Source organism: Aedes aegypti, chromosome 3 (assembly GCF_002204515.2).
Source record: "Aedes aegypti strain LVP_AGWG chromosome 3, AaegL5.0 Primary Assembly, whole genome shotgun sequence".
Taxonomy (NCBI): domain Eukaryota; kingdom Metazoa; phylum Arthropoda; class Insecta; order Diptera; family Culicidae; genus Aedes; species Aedes aegypti.
The window spans coordinates 133,463,693-133,489,116 of record NC_035109.1 but is presented as its reverse complement, the minus strand read 5'-3'; the positions used below and the strand labels follow the sequence as shown (position 1 = coordinate 133,489,116).

General features: G+C 38.4%; 3 protein-coding genes across 5 annotated transcripts in view; 2 read left to right on the top strand and 1 right to left on the bottom strand.

The window, feature by feature from the left end:
• The window catches only part of LOC5569629 (5-aminolevulinate synthase, nonspecific, mitochondrial), a 28,600-nt gene extending 27,852 nt beyond the window's left edge, over nucleotides 1-748 (top strand). For all 3 annotated transcript variants that reach the window (XM_021854809.1, XM_001658603.2, XM_021854808.1), the window contains exon 3: nucleotides 14-748. In XM_021854809.1, coding sequence (XP_021710501.1) covers nucleotides 14-139 — 126 coding nt within the window. In that variant the 3' untranslated portion in view covers nucleotides 140-748. The remainder of the gene's footprint in view (nucleotides 1-13) is intronic.
• A 13,631-nt stretch (nucleotides 749-14,379) lies between these two features.
• On the bottom strand, nucleotides 14,380-16,309 carry LOC5569632. The gene is made up of 3 exons (XM_001658602.2): nucleotides 16,043-16,309; nucleotides 15,807-15,915; nucleotides 14,380-15,482 (listed from the first exon to the last, which is right to left on the bottom strand). The coding sequence occupies exons 1-3, from the start codon at nucleotides 16,132-16,134 to the stop codon at nucleotides 14,517-14,519; spliced, it is 1,167 nt and encodes a 388-aa protein (XP_001658652.1). The 5' UTR covers nucleotides 16,135-16,309; the 3' UTR covers nucleotides 14,380-14,516.
• Nucleotides 16,310-22,837: 6,528 nt separating this feature from the next.
• On the top strand, nucleotides 22,838-24,027 carry LOC5569638 (histone H3-like centromeric protein cid). Its single transcript, XM_021853157.1, has one exon. It carries the CDS (start codon nucleotides 22,968-22,970, stop codon nucleotides 23,889-23,891), a length of 924 nt encoding a protein of 307 aa, XP_021708849.1. The 5' UTR covers nucleotides 22,838-22,967; the 3' UTR covers nucleotides 23,892-24,027.
• The last annotated feature ends 1,397 nt before the right edge of the window (nucleotides 24,028-25,424 follow it).

Sequence of the window (25,424 nt, the reverse complement as noted above, 5' to 3'; positions counted from 1 at the left end):
TCACCCCATGCAGGAATGTACATTCTGCCGTAAACCATTGCTGTTCGATCGCTTCGAGTCCCGCACCAAGGCCAGCTGTGCTGCTGAAATCAACTGTCAGATCCCGAACTGCCCGCAGATAGCTGCTATTGCAAACTAAGCGCCCATGCCCCGGAACGCGCAAAGTACTACGATTAGGAACGCCATTGCCAATGGCGCTCCTTCTCCACTCTTTCCAGGTGCTGGGTCTCTATCAGCTTCTAATAACTGCTAATTATTCCATAACGGAAACGAATTGGTGAATGGTGTTCAATGTTCAACAAACAAGTGCAGCAGCATATCGCAGCCACATCCGAAATATCCCCCCGAAGTGTAGTGAATTGAGCCAGAATCGGAAAATACAATCTCCATTTTTTTTTAATTTGTCCTACTTAATGTTAGATTTTCTCGTTTCAAGTGAGATGAATAATTGTCTAAATTTAAAACAAAAAAAACATTGTGATATACCATGATGATCGTGCACTTTTCATTTTTGTATTTGTTACCTGTTGTTAATTTGAAACAGTGCAAAAATCGTTATGTTAACCTGAAATAAAGAATCCAAAATTTATATTCCCAGCGTTCCTTGCGTACCTTGTACCTATTTTTACCATTGGGATGGACGCTCCCATTTTTGTGCATTAACCAGTCCATACAAAATGTGTTTGTCGATATGTTGTTGACAATAAATCACTAGAGAAATAAATATAAATCTGTGTTGCAAATGATATCAAACATAATCTGGTTTTTATATCCGAAGTCACGTTTTCACGATCCAGTTGACTTGTTCATCACGATGCCGGTGTATCGAATTCCGAAGGTAAGATACATATTTAGATAGAGTTGTTTCAGAGTTCAGTTATCCGCTTTTCAAATCAATACTTTGAAGAAAAATATGGTGTTCGAGTTTAGTTTCTTCGTGCCTGAAAAAACAACTAGTTGCCGGGCATAGAGACTGTCCGGCCATACAGTACATACCTAGTCTGGGTCATTCGGCATAAACCCATTTGGCGTAACGCCAAGACTTCACAACACACATTTTCACGGAATAAGAGTTGATCCAACCACTCTCAAACATATTTCAGCTGAATAAACTGTTATTCAGCTACCGTTATTTGTTGTGTAGTAACTTGAGAGGCGTCTTTGGGAACCAAGATTAGACCAATCAATAACTTGTTGGGATTGTACTGTCGCATCCGTAGATAGAAGATACGGGTATCGTCGGTGGTAGTGTTTAGAGGTATGCTATGCTGTGCTTAGTGGTAAATGAATTATAGATACAGTCACCCCACAGTTATGGATCAACTAAGGGTCATTTTTCAGAACAAAATATGATTAAAAAACATTGTGACGCTGTTCAAAACAAAATTATCTTCCTGGCACTGCAAAATATAGTTGTTTTTAAGAATACACCTCAAAATTCCCGATTATTTACGAAAAAGTATCGAATTCGATAGAAATTCCAAACGGTGTCCACCCCACAGATGTGGATAAGTGGGAGAGAAGGATCCCTATTATGGATCAAATCGACTCATATTATGGGTCAAAGCACTATAACAGCATATTATCTGCGGGGTAAACGAATGGTGTGCTAGTCGCTAGTGAAAGCATACGTTTTGGCGTTTGTTTCGGAATCGTCTTATCTTTGATTCATAACTGTGGAATGGGTTTCAATGCCCCACAATTATGAATCAACGCTTCTGGGAATACGGTTGACATTTTATTTCCTACGGACGGAAAAAATATGCCAGAGCATGTTATTATTGATTGCGATGCTGTACAGATGTATAGTTCACGTAGGTAAAATGTGTTCTGTGTAATAGCAACTCTATTTGATGAGATACCTCAGTTATAATCCAACTCTGATCCATATCTGTGTGCTATCCATAACTGTGCACAGTTAGATCAAATCACCGAAGTCGGTAATTCATTTACCGAAATCTCAACAGCTGAACAGTCGGTAACCGATGGTAAACGGATAAATTACAGACCTTTCGGTAATTCTCATTTTAGAGCTCAGTTGTCAAAACAACCGAGTGGTCGGTAAACGTTCACCGAAGAACTGTAAACACGGTGGACCAATTTTTTGTTCCTCAGAACCCCATTTTCACACAAAAAGAACAACAAAGTCAAATTTAGATGATGGCCTTTTTATTAGTGAACACATTCTTTTCATATAAGGATTGTGTTCCCGGATCCAGCATAATATGTTGATAAGGTATAACAGATGCCTGGTCGGGTGCGATGCCAGTTTCCATATAAAGTAAATAGCGCCGGGAACAACGAAAAATAGCAGCGGATGTAGATGGTCGGACTGCAAATACTTAATTATATTAGTTTATAGATAAAACTTACAGTACTTTGAACTCACCTTAATAATCATAGTGTCCGAAAAATTCGTCAGATGCAGAACCGTTTGGAGACACACCACAAATGGATTCGTTGCAGTGGGGTAATAAAAATATTGAGCTGACGCTGTCATTCAGCCAGATTACTGATATCGGTAATCTAAAAGTCCGTTTACCGAACATCAGTAAAATGTATTACCGTTTTCGGTAATTCTAATGATTTACAGATTTTTCGGTACATTTTTTGACAGATCATCAACAGTTCACCGTAGTTCGGTAATTTTGATTTTGGCGCGCTGTCAAAAACTGCTTGATTACCGTAGCATCGGTAAAATTGTGAATTACTGATTTATTCGGTAAATTTATCTACCGAACTCGCATACTCTGTTTGAGTGTGTGGGGTGACTGTACCTGGTTGTAATAAAAGGAACAGTTTTCTTTGTGCTTAATAAGCTAGACTGGAATTGGAATTGTTTTAGTGTACTTCCAATATAACTATCAGTATGTTTGATTCTTATTTTTCTATGCCTGCTTATTTCTTTTATCTCTAAACCTACTTATCAATTTAATTACAGTTCATTACTTCCTCACATTACTCTCTCTTTCTACTCTTTATTCAGATCTAAATCAGTGTTTAATTTACTTTGTTATTAGAAATGTGTGAAATAAGCTTACAACATATATAATGGATTCTATGTAATATGACAATTTCTAGCCAAATTTATTCCAAATTGATCCAAATAGCATAAGCATAAGCATAAGCATTGATGACCGTACAATTCGTAGTTGCTACTCCGTGATTGACCAGAATAATCAAAGTTGCACAAGGAACCAAGAGACGTAGCTTAGGAGTTGCTTTCCATCTTCAATGCACACTTTCGAGAACTCCAAACATCAAAAACTCAATAACGGCGCCGGCCACGTCCTCACGGTCATCGGGGGAAGGGAAGGAATGTTAGTGTGACATCCATTGTTACTAGAGACCGAGATCACCTCTGCATCTCCATGGTTGTCATGGGAAGGAGTTTTTAGTGGGGAGGGATCATAGCTGCATGATCATGATTCACCTTGGTAAGTGATGCGATTCATGCAACCTTAGTTCAAAAAATCACCTATCAGTGCTCTAAAGACAACGTAAACATATGGTAAGTCGACACTTTTAGCGTCGAACCATTCAAAGGTTATTTTTAAAAATGATAAAAATCAGGTAAAATGAAAGGTATGGGGTTTTCAATGTTAATGTACAAGAATCTATGTCGACACTTGCAGTGACGAACTGCTCATATTTTGTTAAGTCAGTTAATTTATGTAAGGGGTCGTGCACAAATTATATCACGCTCCAAGGGAGGGGGAGGGGGTCAAGCCAAGCGTGACAAGCCTTACAAAATTTTCAGAAGACTTATACAAAAAGCGTGACAAAGGGGGAGAGGGGATCCAAAAAGTTGAAATTAAGCGTGACATAATTTGTGTACCATCCCTAACACCGTTGTCATGATAAAAATACCACAGACAAACAGACGTAACACTTACACACTTAGATTTTTTCTCGTTGTTCGGTAAATATTCTTACCGAAAACGTACTGTAAATATATATTTTACTGAAGCTTCGGTATTACAAGCTTAATTTACCGAATGTCCTTGAATAAATGAAAAAATCAAAACAATGTTTGCCCACTTTTACCGAAATCGTCGTTTCATTCACCGAAAAACCAGTAAATCGTTTCGATTCGCCGTAGACTGTAATTTTTTACCGTACATCAGTTCATAGTGCTACAATGCTTTACCGAACAAATGGTAATTTGAAATTTCTGAGGCCGCCATATTTGTTTCGAAGTACTCGATCGTATTGCATCCGGTACTGTCAAACAGTGTTTAAAAAAAAAAAACTACAGCAACAGGATGAGCGTCTGGTACTTCTTATCCGTAAGTATGAGTCATGATTGATGGAATAAAATGTTTTCATTGTTACATAAATGCGATATTATGTTTCCGGATTGCAGCGTCACATTAACGAGCACGGATGACGGAATCAATGGCACCGGTTTTGTTCGCAAGGGGTGAAGAACTGCAGATGAACCAGAATTGTTTCCTTAACTGGCATAACTAGCTTGTTCCTGTGGCGCTAGATTTGCAGCATATCCCACCTTCACCAACAGACAAGCAGTTGTAGAATCTGATTAAAAACGGGGCCTAATGTCAGACGGAATCTTCATAGGAGCGAAACTTTTGCACCATTCGCTTAACTAAACGGCTCTGCATTGCTGTAACCTGTTAACAGTTGAAATTTATAAATAGTTCTAACAAGTGCATACGATTTGAAAAGAAAAACGCGAAATAAATCGATTTATTATATTTGACATCAATATAAACTTCATTGTTTTTATTTTTTCATCGATCAGCCTGTCCGATTCTGACTGCTTGCTGTTACGATGCGTTCGGTAAATAGGGTCCTAAAATGTTTAATGAAATCTTGTTTTCATTTAATATTACGAAAGAGCATGTTACTGTAACTACTTTAGCATTTTTTCCTGCTCAAATATCGGATAAATCATATTAAAACTTTAATTTAAAAATTGGATCCATAAATGAACCTTGACACTTGAGATCATGTTTGACGTTCGCTTAGTCGACAAAAATACCACAGGGGTTCAACTTTTTAACACCGGGGTTGTTCTTTTTTGACATTTCGGAAGGGACACGGAAAACAAAATACACCCAAAATTTGAGTTTAAACCAAGGGGTGTGACAAAATTTAAAAAAATGTTTTTTAGGCTTAAATCATCGGAAAACATTAGAAAATTGAGTAAACATATGTTTTTGACCTAAACTTAAGCGTTTGGCACTAAAATTGGGACAGGGCTTTAGGACCCTATTATTTAACAATTCTCTCGGTAATATTTCACGAACATATTGTAATTTTTTGACAGCTGCCTGTCGATGAAAATTACAGATTGTTCAGTAATTCTTAACTTTACCGAAAGCATTACCGAGCGCTCAGCGGTTTATATTTCGGTAAAAAAATTACCGGAGTCGGTGATATTTTCTTAGTGTGTAGAACAAATCCCGATCAAAATCATAGTCACGATGTCATGTACGCCCAATGCTAAAATCGGTGTGTTTGGCCGATGGACCAACAGATGGCGGTAGTGTGTAAACGTCAAACGCGAACAAAAACGATGCGAGCGCTGCGGGTGGTGGATTGGCCACCTACCATATATTTGAATCGGCCGTTAAAAAGGTGGTCGATGGACATCGGTGAGAGTGTGACGTCTGTTTGTCTGTGAAAATACGTTTGATAGTAGATTGTACATTTAAAATAAGAGCATGAAACAAATTGACACCAAATTGATCATAACCGAGTGGACCGAAAAAAACGCATAAACTAAGCAAACAAGTCAAAGAAAAAAAAACTGCTGCAAACGACGCGTTGGCCATTGACTCTCGCCCCCGTGGGGTATCTACACACTTAGATTAAATTACTGGAGTCGGTAAAATTTTACTGGGTTTTGGAACTACCGAAAAAGTCAGTAAAATGAAAACTGTCGCGTAATTGAAAAGCAAATTTTATCATGTTTTATTTTTTATCGATAAATGATATAAAAAGAAAGCTCTCTGCAAAATTTCAGTGAAAAATCTCTGTTTTTCGATTTCTGACATTTTTTTTTAGTTTACTGACTTTTTGGGTAGTTCCAAAACCCAGTTATTTTTACCGAACAAAGTGAGTGTGTATTTCGCTATTTTCGTAACCGTACAAAACAAAATCGTACACCAGCGAAATATAATTTATCAAATAATTTAACGAAACACAAAATACAAACATTTAGTTTCAGTTACAAATGGTTCCACTACTGGTAACTTTACCCTCAATCGAGAATGTTGCATAGTTCATTTTACGAGACGTTTTTGAACAGCTGATGGCTTATTTTATGATAGAATACTAATATACTCTTAGCAGGCAAAACCACACACACAATCTCGCTACTAAAACCTCTACAGCGATCATACACATGTTGCCTTGAGACAGAGACTCGATCCCTCACTTCTTGTTATTTTCTATATTTGTCGATTATTTTTTTCTCGGTGTTACCATAGCAATAAACACCAATCAGGTCAATCCAATGAGAATATATACCGAGGTGTAGAAATGAAATTTAGTGTGCGTGACATCCGTGTATGGTGCAAAATGTCTCACAACTACATGCGAGTGAGCCCCCATAAGAAGCCGTGTAAATTAGTGACGTAGTTATTTTTGTTTACATTTTTTTCTCTTTACCAATACATAGCCATTGCTTCTTCTTCCACACCTTGGTATATATTCTCATTGAGGTCAATCCGTGTCCAATGAACTCACCCACCGGCGAACCGGACTCATTCGGTCCAATAATTTTGACACCTGTGCGGGTCGGATCAAACTCCTGAACTGAGGAACCCAGCGCACCGGTGGGTAAGTCAATTTGAACACACACATACATTAAAAACTCATCATTGAGCTCTCGCCGAGCGGTGTCACGAACACATGCGCAAATTTGCTGGTTGAAAATACTGCCATTTAATTTTGCTGGGAACAGCTGATCTTTGTTTATATTTTCCACCAGAAATTTGTAAGTAATGTTGATGACATGTACCGTGTATGTACACGAGCGCAGAAACCACTACACGGAGAAAACGAATTACTCAAAAATAAGTTTATTTAAACTCAAAATTAAGTAAAGGCAGTCGAACTGAGGCAATGGGTGATTTCCATTCTGTCAAATACGTACATTTCACCCAACTTTTGAGTTGTTCATCGAAAACCCAAATTTGAGTATAAAAAAACTTGTGTAACTTATTGCGCTTTTATCCACCAAATTTTAATATATGAACTTGCGTACTCTCAGAGGCAAAACTATAGCTAGCATTCATGTAAACAGCATTGATCACTTAATGTATTTACAAATAGCTCAAAATTGCAGTATATCATCAATCGCTCAAGTATGTAAATCAATCATCAAATCGCCAAACACTTAAAATACACAAGATTGAGTAAAAATAACTCAACGTGAGGCATTTGAGCTACGTACTGGACGTTGAGTAGTTTAAACTCAATTTTGGATGAAAAAATGAGGCATCCATTTTGAACTGTCAAAGCTGATCATTCCAGATTTGTCATCGTCGGTGTACGTTTAAGTTCTTGTATTTATGTCCATTTCTAATTCTAAAAGAAATAATTTCGTGTAATTTTGCTCAAAACTATATAGTTAGTGCTCCACTACTGTACAAAATTCCAGCAGCTGGTCAGCAAATTTTCCGGATTCAGTAAAGGTAAATATCTTTGACCTTACTTCCACAAAAAAGTTCAATGTGCAGAAAAATATAAAGGTTTTCTCTTTCTAATTTCAGGAATTCAGTTATTAATAATATTGTTCCTTATGCGTGATTGACTTGCCGGAATCTAGAAGAGTCTGTTTACTACATTCCCGGTCTCGATAGCTACCATTCCGAAAGAACTGCTTTTCACCGTTCCTGTATTTATCCAACGTGCAAGATTTCCGGAATCGAAAAGCTGGGTACTGTTCCCAACAGTTGCTCCTTCCGTTTCAGCCGCACTTCATAAATGTTGTCCGTCAGCGTTAAGGCCCAAACGCAATGATAGCGGAACGACAACGGAATGCGGAACCGGTTCGCCAGCATGAACTATAATCAGCTTGTCGATTCAGTGTTGGTCGAATTTCATTCGTTGTCAGCTTAGTCGAGATGTTGTGATTCATGCTGGCGAACCGGTTCCGCATTCCGTTGCCGTTCCGCTATCATTGCGTTTGGGCCTTTACTGTTTATTAAGGCCCAAACGCAATGATAGCGGAACGACAACGGAATGCGGAACCGGTTCGCCAGCATGAACTATAATCAGCTTGTCGATTCAGTGTTGGTCGAATTTCATTCGTTGTCAGCTTAGTCGAGATGTTGTGATTCATGCTGGCGAACCGGTTCCGCATTCCGTTGCCGTTCCGCTATCATTGCGTTTGGGCCTTTACTGTTAATATTTATAAAAAATCATAGTGTGTCCAAGAAATATTTGTCGTTAGTATTTAATCATTTAGTTCAAACATAGCACTGATACTGATGCCAACATAAAATAAAATAAATGGTTTTATCATTAAAATTGAGTTCTGGTATGTTTTTAATCACAAAAGCATGACTTGAAGCATTTTTCAAACTATTTTTTCGTATGCATTTCCCTACGATTAAAGAATACCTATTTTTGAGTTTTTCAACCAAAGGCAGCATTACGTAAAAATTACCCAATGACTGAATTTAGTGCGGTAACCCAAATTTGAGTACTAGGCTATTTACTCAAATTTGGGGTAACGCACAAACGTGCCTAGTTGGGTAGGAAGAACTCAAATTTGAGTACTTCGTTTTCTCCGTGTATGCAACACTCAATTATTGTCGCCTTCAAGAATGTGTCACAACGCAAGGTGACACTGTCACCCGACCTCTATCACATACACTACCATGCCGTATCACACAAAATATTCATTCTCACATGCATTCGAAGCATCCATCCGTTTCATGCCACAAGGATTCAATAAAACCAATCAAATTTCACTCAATTTGTAAGTGTTTATTGTGTAGCACAAAATTACCATTTTCGCTGCAACCTTCACAAAGATAATTCCGGAACAAATCAAAAGGTCATCGGAATGCAAAGGCAACATTTATCAACCTATTCTGGGTGGGTAGGAGCAGAGTTTATGAATGGAGAGTTGCGCGAAGTGTGATACCAAATCTACCTATCGAACTGTCAAACCGTCTACCTATCGAACAGACCAGCAAAACAGATAGGGGCTGTTTTTGAAGACGAAGAAGAACAACCATTCAAAGAAGTCTCTTTGCGCAACTCTCCATTCATAGACTCTGGGTAGGAGTACGAAGATTGTCACTCACTGCTGTGAGAAAGCATACTTTCTCACATGCTCACAACAACTGCTTTTTACACGCTCACGCACACAGACACAATACATGAAAAGATACTCCCTTGATTTCAGCGATCCGGTAGCCATATTTTCGACACTGTTTCACAATTTTCCATCCACAATTTCTTCTATTAGCTATCATAATTTCACTTCAAACTTTCACATTTTTCAAAAAACTTCGATTACTTAGAGCAGGAACACAAAGAAATATTTTGTCTAGGCAAAATCACCAAGAAATTTACTAGAAACAACAGACACTTATATTCAACTTTATCACATCAGCGTGGGTCCAATCGCTCTCCTTATTCCAAATTGCTCCAAATATTATACGAAGTCAGTTCATCATCTAGTCTCCAATTTGAATGTTAGTTTCAACTTCAAATTTGGTCTTCTAATGTGCCATAATCATTTTTAACGGCTGAAGGATATTCCCACAACTCAAATATTCAGTGATGAACTCGTTGAGGGCGAAAAGTCACCATAATGAAGGTAACGATACTAATAACCTGAATATTACATTCAAAGTGAAATTCGTTACATTGTCATTGATTTGAAGTATCTTTTATGGCTTACTTTTAAAAGTTCGATTCGAAAAAAGTTGGCGAAATTAAAAGCATACTAGTCATACGAGAATATGCTCCAAACAGCGTGCTCTCCTAGCCGTAGATTACAATATTTTACATTAAATTTATTTTAGTATAATTTCACTTTTTTTTTTTTGAATAACAGTCCTTATAAGATATCCTTGTTGAAATCTCTAACGATATCTGCATCATTTGATAGATTTTCGCTTTGATCAATTTTGATATTTGACTTCACCAACGGCACTGTAATTAGCACCATTCGTGAGAGTCATTGTAATCACTTCCATCATCCTAATACTGGTGTATTCAAACAAATCGGTAACAACGTCGTTTAGACTTTTTTGTCTCTCGTTCAATAGGCTTTTTCATCAGATTGCTTATTTGCAAACTAAATATATTACTGATCCATCATAGTCTGAACATCTGATGGAATTTTATTAGGCATCCTGCTCTGAAGTTTCCAATCTTCTCCAGCCTTTATTCTCGAGTGTTTTATCTTCAACCGCCTATTTACCTGAATATGATCAACGATGTTTCAAAATTTTCTTGGGAGCAAGTTCACTTCGAGTCAACACTGTGAAACGTTCTGCGTTATAAAGAACGATGTTCACCATTAGCGATTCACAGAACTAAGTCAGTCGTCCGGTGTGGATCTCATTGGAGCATGGAATGGATAATGCACATCGAATTACAACACCAATAATGCAACGAGATTTGAATTATGTGCTTTTCAAGTTGTGAGAATTTCCGCCCTCCATGCCTCTTGATCTATTTTGGTACTCATTCTTCCGTGCTTTTTTACACTAACCTTATCTTTTTTATCCTTATGCTGTTGTGCCCAGAGTTGCTCGATGTCGCTATCAATGCTTAAAATTTGCTGATTTGTACAGGCCGACTGCGATACAAATCGGATCATTCCATATCACATCAACATCATGCTGTCTACTCCATCACCAGTGCATTGATGGCGATAGACTATGGATATCACTGATGGGTTAAGTTTAGCTTTAAATTAAGCAGATAAAATGGCAATTTATCAGTACGATATTTTCGACAGTATTGCAGATAGATTGAAACTATGTGTTGGTCACTGAAAAACATTAATAGCATGGATAATGACCACGTGATCACTCATTCTACAGTGATTTTGATCTAGAGTGCGATGTCGCATCACTACTGTTGATTGTCAAATCAAAATGATATTGATAGCTCGCAAGTTATATTGATAGTTTTAGACCATCAGCCATCAACTGATGTGATTGATATTAAGCAACTCTGGTTGTGCCGTAGTATTCAACAATATAATAGTAGTTTCCAAAACCAAAACTGAACATACTATTTATTTCATACTCATATATGAACTCAGTGTTCATCTGCAACCAGTATTGCTCTAGAATTCTGTCCATTACCGTCAGAATCTTTTTTTCTAGGAGTTCTGGCTATTTCCATCAGAAACCTTTTGTCTTTCTTTCTCATATAACAATTCTGTCGACCTGGACGTGAGAGTCAAAAAAATCTTTCCTACATGTTACGTTTTTTTTTGTTTATTTTTTTTTTATTTCTTTATTAGTATCATTCCAAACATTACATTTATTTCTTATATCTAGATGTTCTGTGTTATTAGACAACACTATCATCCTAATTTGGTAAAACAGATTTAAGATTCCACGTTTCTGGAAATGTTCCCATGTCACACGGACATCGAACATAAGTCTAGTTTTTTCTAATATTATCTAGATCTTTTTTGTTAAAGTGAACTAAATAATATTCTTGAGAAAGCCCTTTCCGAACAATGCCAGATTGGGTTCTCTTTTTCATACAAGTAAATCATTTATTCCATTTTTGATCTGTTCAGGTGACTTATACTCACTTGAGAGACCTTTCAAGACGACTTTGAACAAACGTCATAAAAAATGGTGCTTCTTCTTTTCAAGATGTTTGAGAAGAAATTCGCGATCTTTAAGAGTTTCCGGCAAAACGCGGCAGTCTCCTTTCTTTGCGATTTGGGAGGAGACCTTGATTCCCCTAATGAAGTTCAAGATCTCCTGCCTAAATCCCCCAACTTGAATCAAAGAGCCAACGATTTGGTGTTCGGAAAAATTTGTCTAAAGCATCGAACTGATTGCTCATTTCAATGCAATTATCAACATTATCCATTTCACCCTTGGAAGAAAGTTCGCTTTTCGGAGAAACGTCCTTTCTTCTATTCTTGCCACGTTTAGTGGCAGTTTTAAATCCCACTTTTTCGGAAGGAAGTTGTGAATTCAGAGATTCACCCTTCCTTTTGTTTGTAGTTGCAACCATGTTTAGTGAATAAACGAAGGATTACCACCGCTAGCTTTCGCCAACGGGTCCAACGAAAAATCGAAGGCACGGGTCCAAACAAGCATCGTAAAGGGATCAATAGTAGAAAAAATAGTATGTACTAAAAAGCACTGTTTTATTGCTTCAGGTAGTTAAAAAAAACTTCCAAGAGCAGAGAGAATTCGTGTACGCACAGCACGAAGGTACGATGCGCACTGTGTTCCATTTCAATCTAATTCATAGCTTCTACTACGCACTTTGCGTAAGAACTGAATTGGACAATGGAACCAACTTTGGGCATTTTCGGTTTCTTATAGGACGTCCAAGTATTTGTTCGGTTCCTTATAGGACCTCCGTGGAACCGGCTCCACAATGGTCAAATTAATTTTTCTTCTAAACTGGCATATTTGGATAATAAACATTATCTTTTGGAAAAGGCAGCTCAGACCTAATCGAACAACATCCTTTAAAGAGTATTGATCGCCTAGAAATAGAAGTGTGGTGTCGACAAAATTACCCAAGTTCGAAATTTTCCCATATTGTAAAAAAACTGTTTCCCAACTAAGTTACTGGACCTGTCATCTAGGTGGTCAATATCCTTCAAATGATTTCCGATGACCATGCCTGAGTTAGCGTTTGTAAATGATGAAATTTACCCCCCAAATTTTAAAGGTTTAGATTTAGAAGAAAAATGCGATTGGCCCATCTTCGGCCTGCTCTAACGAGGTTATATAAATAATCAAAAAAACCCAAATCTAAAGCTGGTCTCAGTATCTAATTTAGTTCTCATATGACGTCCGTAGTCCAATATGTATATAGAAAACAATTGAGTTGGAGTCAGATTTATACCAGAGACGAATACAGTCCACTTTCGTTCGTTGCACTAAACCTGTAGCCCACTTAGTGAAAGACTTTCACTAATCGGGGTAAGTTTCGAGCTGTCAAATAACATAGAACAAGAGAAAAACAAAGCTACCAACATTGATAAATTGCGTCTTATGTCACAAAATGACGTTTGCCATCGTTTTAGGTGGGCTTAGGCATTTTAAAGCATTGAAAGATTGAAAATAACATATGGCAATAAGTATAAGAATATCAATTTAGAATTTACCTGATATATCCGAACCATTACTGAAAGAAAAGTTTTGATTAGTTAGATATATAAGAACATAAAATTTTACAGCACAATGCACTAGCACTATTCCACAGCACTACGAGAACGACACAACTGACACGGTTAATCCTGACCGTTTCACCCGTCCCCAAGGGAGCAAGCGTCGCGGTCAAAGGATCACACACTACCGAGTCACTCCGCCGATCACGTCACTTTTTTCCTCGCACTGCACGTACCGTAAGGACGCCATTCACCGCTCATGCTCCATTCACCGCTCATTGAATTATTTTGAAAAATCTGAACAAATTTTCGCAATAAAATTTATCAGCATGTATTAGTATACCAAAATGGATTGCATTAGAACAAAATTCATATTATTTTATATTGCGGATTATCAAATAAAAAATTATTTTAGGCTGCTGAAAGCGGTAAACATGAGTTTAACAATTATTTTGTTATGGCAGATCGAAAAATGCTTCTTAGATGCCACGGTTTAATATGTTGTCGTACTTTAGTATAAAGAATACAATCAGCTAATCGTGCTTATTCTGCGCGGCGTGTGAGTCGAGACGAGTCGCTCTCACCGCGAGTGACGTGAGACGACTAATGTTAATCAAATGGGAGCGAGTCGACAATTGTCACCTCATTCGACTAGTGTCACCTCACACGCCGCGCAGAATAAGCACAAATGACAATAAATTAATTCGAATTTGTGCTGTGTATAGGGTCTAATACTTAGGATGGGCGGTGAATAGCGCCCTAAACCTGAATCATTGGCATACATGTCATCTAATACCATTGTAAATTTTTCATATTTCAAATTTTTTCCTACAAAAACTTTTTTCCTTGCAAAAAGTGCAACAAATTGTTTATAGTGCAGAAAGTTCTGAAAAATATCGAACAGCCGATTTTTGACAGAAATTAACATGTTGAAATGCAAATGAGCGGTGAATGGCGTCCTTACGGTAAGTAACATTTTCCACTTATTCCAGCTCCTGACCCAGAGTGGATTGTGTACAAAGTGCTGTGATATATGCCTATAAGTAAGAAACAATAAATCTAAATAAATTTTCTATATTTCCAGTAACTCATTGTTTTTGAATTCTTCACCCACACTTTTTAAGTTTACTGGAGTACCTAGTACCGTTCAATGCTGAACGCTTCTAGTAAAAGGCATGTTACCCGTCTCCTACAATTATTCAGCAACATTGACAGTGATGGTCTTACCCTTGGGATCATCGAAGCGATCCATCGTGCGGATATCCATCATCCAGGTAACCCCATAGGCACCGATGAAGATAAAGATGAACACCAGGAACAACCCGGTCAAAATTCCCGGACTGGTAAAACCAACGCAGTCCCAAGAGTCACCGAAGCGGTTGAACTCAGTAGCACCATCCTCCGGGAAGAAAGGTTGAATCTGGACCTGTTCGAACGCAAGTTCGTTCTTCATGTCGAGCGTGTAGTACGTCAAGTTGTGGCATCGATACGAGAAGTGCTGGTTTATGTGAACCCTGTGACGAAGATAATACGGGACTCTGTCGTATGTGACACCCGTGATCTCCCATGATCCGGAGGTTAATTCGAAATTGACGGAAAGCCCTGCACTGGTACCAGTGATGTCCACTTGAAGAGTAGATTCAGTACTGTTTGCCTCGTTTTTAGTGACCGATGTCAGCATTACTTCTGCCATCTCTCCGACAGGGCCAGCCATGAACCGTTCGTACGCCATCAGGAAGGTGTTGGTAACATTGAGGACCTTGACAGGGACTGCTGGATCTTCGTCCTGGGTAGCTTGACGACGAGTACGACGCACAAGGGTTGAGTAGCGGAAAGAAGGAGTCTTGCCAGTATAAATGGCTAGGATGTTGGGGAACTCTTCCCGGAGCCGATTATATACGCTATCGATAAGCGCATCATGTGACGCAAAATCATTGCCGCTGAGACTAACGACAACGACATCACCGCCTTTTGGAACAACTTCTTCGCTGAAAGAGCCATCGGCCGACATTTGTACGCTCTGGATGTTAGCGGAATCCCGCTCGAAGGCGGCCAGAGGCTCTTCAACGTTCGGGAGGTAGGATTTGCGCTCCACCTTAGCCAGGTTACGGAAACAGGTCTGTGTCTTCAGCTTGCATTGGCTCAGGTCTTCGGTAGAAAGCTGTAAATGTTGGGATGGAGGAATATTAGTGGTATGAAGGAAATGAACAGTTTTCATAGATAACAATATGACAGGTCAGCCTCTCACTGCTAAGCGCTCATTAAATTTTTACTCCAGGAGATGAACCAGCCTATGGCTGAAAATCTTGATAATAAAAAATTTCATAAATAAGTAGGTACTACGGTGTTCGGCCATATGACCGAATGCCGTTTGACCGAATTACGAACAAACAAAATATCAAATTGCTACGACGCTGATGTGTAGGATTCTTAGCTGCGGCCGAATAATTGATCAGCTTTGAACAGATAGGAACTAATAACTTACGCTTTCCTCTGCAAACACCAAGGTGAAAGTTTTCTCGTCAGCTTGGGATTCCACCAGGGCAGCGAATTCCGATGACGAATACTTGGTAAGTGCTGGAACATACGTAACACTGAAAATAAAACACAGAGGAATTAGAAACGTAAAGCACATCACATGACCTCGTCCCGCCCAGCAAAAGTGCTTGATTAAAATCTGATTCCCCCACAGAAAAAAAAACAAAAGCAAGAGATACTTACGATGGCTTTCCCCACACGAAAACGGGAACATCCGAAGCCTGGATGCTGCAGACCAGCAAAGCCAGTCCCAGCAGAAGCAAAGAGGACTTCATGTTTGTGACCACTTGCTTCCTTCACGTGATACGATTCGATTCGTTGTTGCTTCCTTGGCTACGGACGCTACTCTGTCCTGTTCCGTGCACTGCTGAAATGGTTCCAACACGACTATGAAATTTCAGAGTCTGGTACGATTTTCCTGGTCCCGTGACTAAACTCAATCTTTTGCTCGCACATAGGGTAATGGGTGAGGTTTGGTCCATGGTATCGGATTTGACCCTTCGTTTCAGTTTGCTTGACTCGTCATGTTAAATTCGACAAAACAGATGTATGAACAGTATTGCAGTCATAATGACTATTTTTTCCCGATATTTTAACAATCTTCATTGACAAAATAAGCAAAAATCTTCTAATCAAAATAAAAGCCAAGAGCCCTAAGCAGACTCCATCACCCTATTATATTGACTTTAATAAAAGCATCGACTCTGTCAGAATGACATTAGTTTGACATTTTGACAGAGTCAAATAGCATTGGGCGTAAAAATCGATGTTTCGATCATATTAGAAAGCGCCCTCTCTACATCAATATAACGACATGGTCATACGGTCATACCACAGACAAAGTCATACGTAGTAATCCTTAGTGATCCTTTATAGAGAGATAAGCGGAAGTAAAATGGAATGATTTGGCAACAGACCAGCAGTTCTGATTTTCCTCGGCGTCGAGAATAATATTGTGCTCTGCAAGATAAATCCACGTAATGCGATTATCTAAAATGTTGATATACCGTCGCAGTGATAATGAAAACCACCAAATGTTTCAGATTTAGCAAATACGAAACATTTGCGTCCTTGAAGAACGAAAAATCCAAGCCTACTTGAATTTTGACGTTGCGTTTGAATTGCGCGCATATCTTCTGCGCGTTACCGCCGCCGCTGGATGTGGATTTAAAATGAGCGCCGCAACACAGACAAACAGACGTAACACTTAGAACAAATCCCGATCAAAATCATAGTCACGATGTCATGTACGCCCAATGCTAAAATCGGTGTGTTTGGCCGATGGACCAACAGATGGCGGTAGTGTGTAAACGTCAAACGCGAACAAAAACGATGCGAGCGCTGCGGGTGGTGGATTGGCCACCTACCATATATTTGAATCGGCCGTTAAAAAGGTGGTCGATGGACATCGGTGAGAGTGTGACGTCTTTTGTCTGTGGCCGCAATATTTTAACACGGACATGACTTCATCATTGCTAAAAAGTGTATTTTGTTTCGTTATAGATTTTTGAGCTACATATCCAATCTATCAGCAATCAGCACTGGTGGTCTGTTGCCAAATCATTCCATTTTACTTCCGCTTATCTCTCTATAAAGGATCACTAGTCATACGTCCTATACTGCCCATATTCGCATATGCGACGTAAACACCAATATGCTCAAAATGTATGTTTTCATGGCAATGCATTTTTTGCCTAATAATAAACTCGTTTGACATGCATAACAGCACTCATTTGTTCGAAAATATACATGACTTATAAGAGGAAAACGTCAATAGGGTAACGACTGTTTATTTCGTTCTTTAACACTAACAGATGGCGCCAGCGTCAAAAAGTACAGGCAACAACCTTTCGAACATTCAGTTTCTTTCACTGGGCGCCGAGCGACGACACTGTTGTTTGTATTCCACCCACTGATCGCGCTACGATGGATTCTCAAATTTCTCAAACTTTCAACACAAGCGCATGGAAGAATGGTAGTCGGAGAACTGTCAAAACGTATGGAAAATAGAGAAAAAACGTAAATTACTTGCAATTAGGAAACTGGATCAAAAAAGTAGTGATTAGAAATCAAGTGTAAAGTGAATACACATCGTTTTTACTACCACTGAAAAAGAGCCATCTATTGCCTTTTCAGTTTTGAATATCGCCCTATTAAAGTTCATTGAAGAGTTATTCAAAACAATTGAAGCTTCATTGTACTGTTTCTTAAAAAAGAATTGTAAGAATAAGCACGTCAGCAATTTTTAGGGGATCTTGTCACTTGTGAGCTAACCGAAAACAAGCCCACAGAAACAACACATGAAGAAGGTTTATAACAAACCAAAACTTTAGTTGTTTTTAGTCACAACAAAATCTTAGTTCAATTCGATATATTATTTTGGTCGAATCAACCCATTATTCTATTTTGAAAATAATAGGTAGTTCATCAGAGAAACAAATAACCTATACCACAGACAAACGTCACCTCATTGTCTATACTTTGGTGAAATCAAACCAGTTGATTGTAGAAATCAATTAAAATCTCAGTTTGAAACAACTATTATAATTATAGGGATTATAAAGAAAATAAGCTTCAACCACAGACAAACAGACGTAACACTTAGAACAAATCCCGATCAAAATCATAGTCACGATGTCATGTACGCCCAATGCTAAAATCGGTGTGTTTGGCCGATGGACCAACAGATGGCGGTAGTGTGTAAACGTCAAACGCGAACAAAAACGATGCGAGCGCTGCGGGTGGTGGATTGGCCACCTACCATATATTTGAATCGGCCGTTAAAAAGGTGGTCGATGGACATCGGTGAGAGTGTGACGTCTGTTTGTCTGTGCTTCAACTTTGATACAGCCTATTAAACATATTAGCACAGACAAACAGACGTAACAGTTAGAACAAATTTCTTCAAATTCCATCGCCCAGTTTACACCATCATCATCTGGTGAGCATGTTACACGAAAAGGTGTTTCGTGCAACAAGACCGGCAGATGGCGGTAGTGTGAAACGTCAAACGCGAAGGAAAACGATGCGCGCGCCTCTGGGTGTGAGATTTGTAACATAGCGAATTTGAAATGATTGTTAAATGAGTGGTCGATGGAAATTTCGTCAGTGTTACGTCTGTTTGTCTGTGATATTAGTTTCAAACAAAACGATTAAAATTTTGGATTGAAAACAACAAAATCGTTAGTTTGAGGTCCAACAAAAAATTGGTTGTTTCAAACTAGGGTGTTTTTGCTTCGTGGGTAAGAGCGACGATGGAAGGTGTGCAAAATTGTGTGAAGGTTTCAGGCGAACACTCCAGTTCGTTTGGATCCCGCCGGGGACTTCGACAAGGTGATGGTCTTTCATGCCTGCAGGCAATATGTTGTTCAATATTGCGCTAGAAGGTGTTATGCGGAGAGCCGGGGTACGAGTTTTACGAGATCCAGTCATTTTGTTTGCTTCGCGGATAACATGATCATTGTTGACTGAAACGCGAGGCAGCAAAAGTTGGACCGGTGGGTGGTGAAGACGAAGTACATGCTAGCTGGTAGGGTCGAGCACGACAGGACTCGCCTAGGTAGCAGTGTTACGATAGACGGGGATACGTTCGGATCCTTGCGTCCAATAACGTTAGCCGTGAAATTCGAAGACGCGTCATCAGTGGAAGTCTATGGCCTCCACAAGAAACTGGGGTCAAAAAAGATTCATACCCGCACCTAACCCAAGTAACCATGGAGCATTATATTATTGCTTATATAAAGCAGCTGCATTTACGGCCTACCATTAAAGTAGTTTAAAAGTGGAAAAAGGGCCTGATATAGTCGAACTAATGCAAGAATGTTTATAAAGCAACCAAGCAATTCATAAAGTAATATTAGTGCATTGATACATTTGTAATGTAGCTTTTGCTTGACAGCTCTTGTAATTTGTCGAATAAAAGCAATGTCGCATCAGTATTGTTGATTTGTAGTAGAATACGTGCAATGTTATAATTCTTAGTGTTACTTGGGAATGTACCATGTACAAAGCACTAATAAGGCCGGTAGTACTCTACGGGCATGAAACGTGGACGATGCTCGAGGAGGACTTGCAAGCACTTGGAACGTCGGGTGCTTAGGACGATCTTTGAAGGTGTGCAAGAAAATGGTGTGTGGCGGCGAAGGATGAACCACGAGCTCGCCCAACTCTACGGCGAACCCAGTCATCAGAAGGTGGCCAAAGCTGGAAGGATACGATGGGCAAGGCATGTTGCAAGAATGCCGGACAGCAACCCTGCAAAGATGGTGTTCGCGTCGTAACCTTTAGACCAAAGACGAAATAAGGACGTACTAGTGAAGCTCGAAGTTTGATATGTTCTAGTATTATTTTCGTAAATCTTTTTTGACAGATTACAGTATCCAGCTTTCTACGAGCGCTAATAGTGGTTTCTGCGCTCGTGTACATACACGTTACATGTCACCAACACTACTTTAAGAGTGCTGGTGGAAAATATAAACAAAGATCAGCTGTTCCCAGCAAAATCAAACGGCAGTATTTTCAACCAGCAAATTTGAGCATGTGTTCGTGACACCGCTCGGCGAGAGCTCAATGGCTGCCGCAATCAGGCTCGCTTTCTGGTAGGGATCAAACGATGTGACGTTTGGCTAGGGTCCATTCAATATAAAACGACCCAAGCCAAACGTTAAATCGACCGATCCCTACCAGAAAGCGAGCCTACTTGCGGCAGCCATTAGCGCTTTTAAAAAGCTGGATACTATTCTCAGCGCCTTAGGTTTTGCTCAAGCACCTCACGTGCCAGAAATGTTTGAGCAACGGCACTGAACATGATCGAGTTTATCCATATTTCGTCTTTGATAAGACTATCGATCCCGTTATGTTTTAGGCAAAAAACTTCTATTATTTTAAGCTTTTTAACTCAAATTTGATAGCATTATACAGATTATAGCAAAAGACCTACTTAAAAAAAGGGATGGGGGGGTTGGGTCGGGAAAATGTCCAACCTTAACTAGCAATCTGTTGAAAATTTCGAAATCTCCACACAATAAGTTAACATCAAGGTAGAGCAAATATGACTAAAATGCTGATAATTTGAGAAATTGTTGATACTTGACGCTTGACGATCCCACGCTACGAACGTTCTCATTTGAAATTTATTGGGATCCTGATCTTCGAGTAGGCACGCACCCCTTCTCCACTTGAATACCAAGATATTTACCGTGATGCTACCATATTTCACGCACGCTCCTAATTTTGCTCACTGTTATTTTATCCATATTATTTAATACATATTGGATTGTATAATTGCAAGTAGTATAATCATGACTTAAGGAGAATTATTTAAAATACTAGCCAACAAAAATGTATTTTGCAAAACATGTTTAAAATGAGTGTGAGCGAAGTTAGGAGCGCGCGCGAAATATGGGTACTTTACGGTACTAGGAAGCTCATACAAACTGGCATACGCTTATTTATGCCACAAATTTATTGAAAATTGTTCCATATTCAATCTTGAATCATTGGTCAGTGGATCGAACTTTGCTTTCGCGATTTTTACAAACATATTACCTATCTCAAAATGCCTACTTACATTTATTTGATTATCGTTTTGAAATTTCATATTACATTTATTGACATTCTGACTTAGATAAAAAAAAACTATTACAAATTTGCGTTAAATCATATTTATCATATTGAAATTTTCACGTTTTGCAGTTGCTTTTTGAGTTCGAAGTACTTATAGAGACTGTTATACCTTTATTTTTCAATATGCTTCAACTTCATATTTTTTCACAACTTTTCCAAACAAAGTGTGTTCATTTTCATATGATAGGTAAAGAATATATCAAAGCATAAACTTTGCTATGCAGAAAAATGTTGGTTCGAAAATCCATATGGGACCGTTATGATTTTATGGGCAGTGTACGAATGAGCAATCTAAAAGTGCCTCACAGTCCGTCCCAAACATCAATACTGTGAATTTGTATTGTGAAACTTTATACTTTTTTCAGCATTTTTTTTGCATGTAAGCGCATATAAATATACTCTTTCGAAACAATGTTAACTACCTACGATGATTCAGTTTTATTACTTTTAAATAGTAGATCTGTAGGCAAATTCCGGCGCGTATTTTCTTCGAAGAAAAGAAAATTTTCTTGCTGGTGAGTAATGGAAGAAAATTTCTTCTCTTCGAAGAAATTGTTCGCCGGAATTCACCTACTGATATGCTATCAGATCTACTCCAAACTGTTATTTCGTTAGCTACACGGAAAATAAAATACATTTATAAAAAAAAATCGTACAGCAAACACTCACTCATTGTTTTATTGTTGTCAAAAATCGGTAATCATATAGGGAAAGTGTACCAGTTATGGCTATAGTGGTTCCCTATTTGAACATATAAAGATTTTCAGAAGCTTTCACATTTTGAATATTGTTGAATCTTTTAACATAAAGATATATTTGATACCGAACCTAGCACACAAAGTGTTCAAAAATTTGAAAATAATTGAATTACCTTCTATGGCGAAATAAGGAACTATATTATGTCCATAACTGGTACACTTACCCTGTCTTCAAAAATAAAAATTAAATAAAAAATAAACATTAGGAAAATCAAAAACCATTATTCATATAGGGAAAGAGTGCCAGTTATTGCCGTAGTGATTCTTTATTTAGTCATATGTGATAGTAAATTCTCAAAAACATTCAAACTATGAAAGTTATTACATGTTTTAACATCAAGATACAATTGATATCAAATTATTTAAACACACGAAATGATTAAAAATGTTCCCTTTAGCTATCATCTCCATCTGATCAAATTTGTCATGGAACCAAAAATATATTAATTGCGCTTTAATTTGGCCCTGACTTCAAAGTGGGATATATCTTGCCTCCTAACTAATTTTCCCCTTCCTACTTTTTATGACGATTCAGCGATTCAGACGAAGTGAACAAATCAACGCACACTAATGAATCGTATACTGACCTTATCTATGTATTTAAATTCGATGCTTTTGTTCTTCCATGCATAGTGTTTCGATATCTATAGAAAAGTTTGTTAAGTTTAGTTTGCTTAGTTTTTGTTACATGAAAAATTGTCTTTTTCGACAAGAAGTAATTCATAATGCCACCAAGAATCACGAAGAAATCAAAGAGTAAAAAACAGATCTCTGCAATACCCCAAGACCTGGAATTCATGCTGGGAGAGGAGATATCTTCACCACTGGACAGCCCACTTTCACCAACAGAGGCCGAATACTCGCTTCTTACTGCCTCGCCTCATGACGTGCTGGAAAATCTGCGATTGGTTGGCCTGGCTGACAACGAGACAACGAATGAAAGGGACCAATATGTGACGAGCAGTGGTAACTATAAGCCCAGATCAATTGTCGAGGTCATCCCAAAGCATTCTGTGCCTCAAATAATCAGTAACAAATCTATATCTAAAGGAAAAACAAAACAAAAGAAACCAGAACCATCGGATCGGAGAATCGAGTACTCCGAAGGCTTTACGCAATCTCAAACATCATCTGGTATAGAAAGAGAAATCAGTTCTAACCGTGAATCATCATTTGAAACGGACACTTATAGTTCAAACCTAACGGATTCAAGCACACAGGCTGTTAGACCCAACGATGCGTCCGAAAAACCTTCAAAATCGTCAAAAGGCCAGAAAACCAGTACCGATCGACGTAAAAGCTCGCCCACCAAGAGGAATGTTCCTCTAGGGTCAAAGAGGCAAACGATAGCCAATGATAGAGAACTTCAATTACTGCACAGCATCGCACGTCATCAAACGAGCACCGAATGTTTGATCCCGAAGCTCCCGTTTTCCCGATTGATCAAGGAAACTATGCAACAGTACTGTGGCAGAAACCTTCGCATTACTCCGGAGTGTCTGTTGTGCCTGCAGGAAGCGGCCGAAATCTATGCCGTCCAGGTGATGGAAGATGCCTACCGCTGCACGTTGCATCGAGGAAGGATAACGCTCACTGCCAAGGATATGAGACTGGCTTTGCTTTTGCGTAACGATAGTGTGATGATGTAGATGGATGTTTGAATTAGGTTGTTTTATTTGAGAGCTCGATAGACGAGTCTGTAACAAAGTATTAGTTGAACGAAGATTGTTAAATGTAATGTGTTTCAGTGTAACAAATAAAGTATGAATATATCGAGAAATAATATCACAGACCACAGGGTTATTTGGTGTATATAGCTGGCACGGGAAAGTGCGCATGTTTGTATACCTTAAGGAAAAGTTGATAAAGATGCTGAAAATACATTGCCAATGATAATTTATGTTTTTTTATATGTGTTTTGAACACTGACTTATAACTGCTTTATTACCATGTACCTAAGCTTTAGTGTCTTTTTCGGTGTCGAGTGCTCGACTTAGATTACATTAGATATTGTGCTGCCATTTTGGATCATATTTTGTCGGTATATACTACGATGATGCCCATTTTACGATGAGAAACTACTGTATAAAGACTCATTTTTTTTAAATACAAGCTAACCAACAGATGTAACACAGACAAACAGACGCAACACTTAGAACGGATTTCTTCATCTTCCATCGCCCAGTTTACACCATCATCTGGTAAGCATGTTGCACGAAATACAGTTTTGTGCAACAAGACCTGCAGATGGCGGTGATGCGAAAAGTCAAACACGAAGCGAAATTGAAATGATCGTTAAATGAGTGGTCGATGGAAATTTTTTCAATGTTACGTCTGTTTGTCTGTGGATGTCATAAGCCAGAGCGTCCAAGCATTGCTACGCGTATTTGAATTTTTTCGAAACAAAAAATCTCATTTCTCTAAGTGGTGCTCATCTTGCCCCGACTTGTAACTATCCAAAAGGTTTGAAATGTTGGCTGAGAATCAGAAATTTGGTCAAAATATTCTCAAACGACAAAAGTCTTATTTTGTTCTAGTCATTTGTTATAAGAAAAATCAATGTTTTCATAAGTTATGATAATTTACTCATCTTTTCAAATTCATAATACTTCTAATAACTTTTATCAAGGATAGAATAAGGTGGGGCAAAAGTTCGACCTTAGTGGTATAATCAAAGTTTCAAGGAAAACAATAGCAGTTGAAACAAATCAAATACCATACAGTGAACCTTTAACATATTGGCTATAATTTTGCTGAACAAACTTGTGTCAAAATATTCACCCATTTTTAGTTCTAACAGTTTCAAAACTGATTGTCTTATTCGAACTTTTGCCCCACAGGTGGGGCAAGAGTTCGAATCTAGTGTGGGGCAAAAGTTCGCTGGCTAAAACACAAAATATCGATACTTTTATGACAGGCATACTTTATACCAGCCGTAAACTTAAGTTTGTTATAAAATACACACTAAATTTTCATCAAAACTTTGCTCAAAACAGGGTTAATTGTAATATACTCAAAAATAGCAGTTTTTCGCAAAACTAAGTGGAAATGTAAAATTTTGGTGACATTTTTCGCACGATCAGGCAAATTTAGCTTAATTTCTTTTTTTTTTCGTGAGTTTATACATGGGTCGAATCAGCCCCGCTGATTCGAACTTTTGCCCCACTATGGGCCAAAAATAG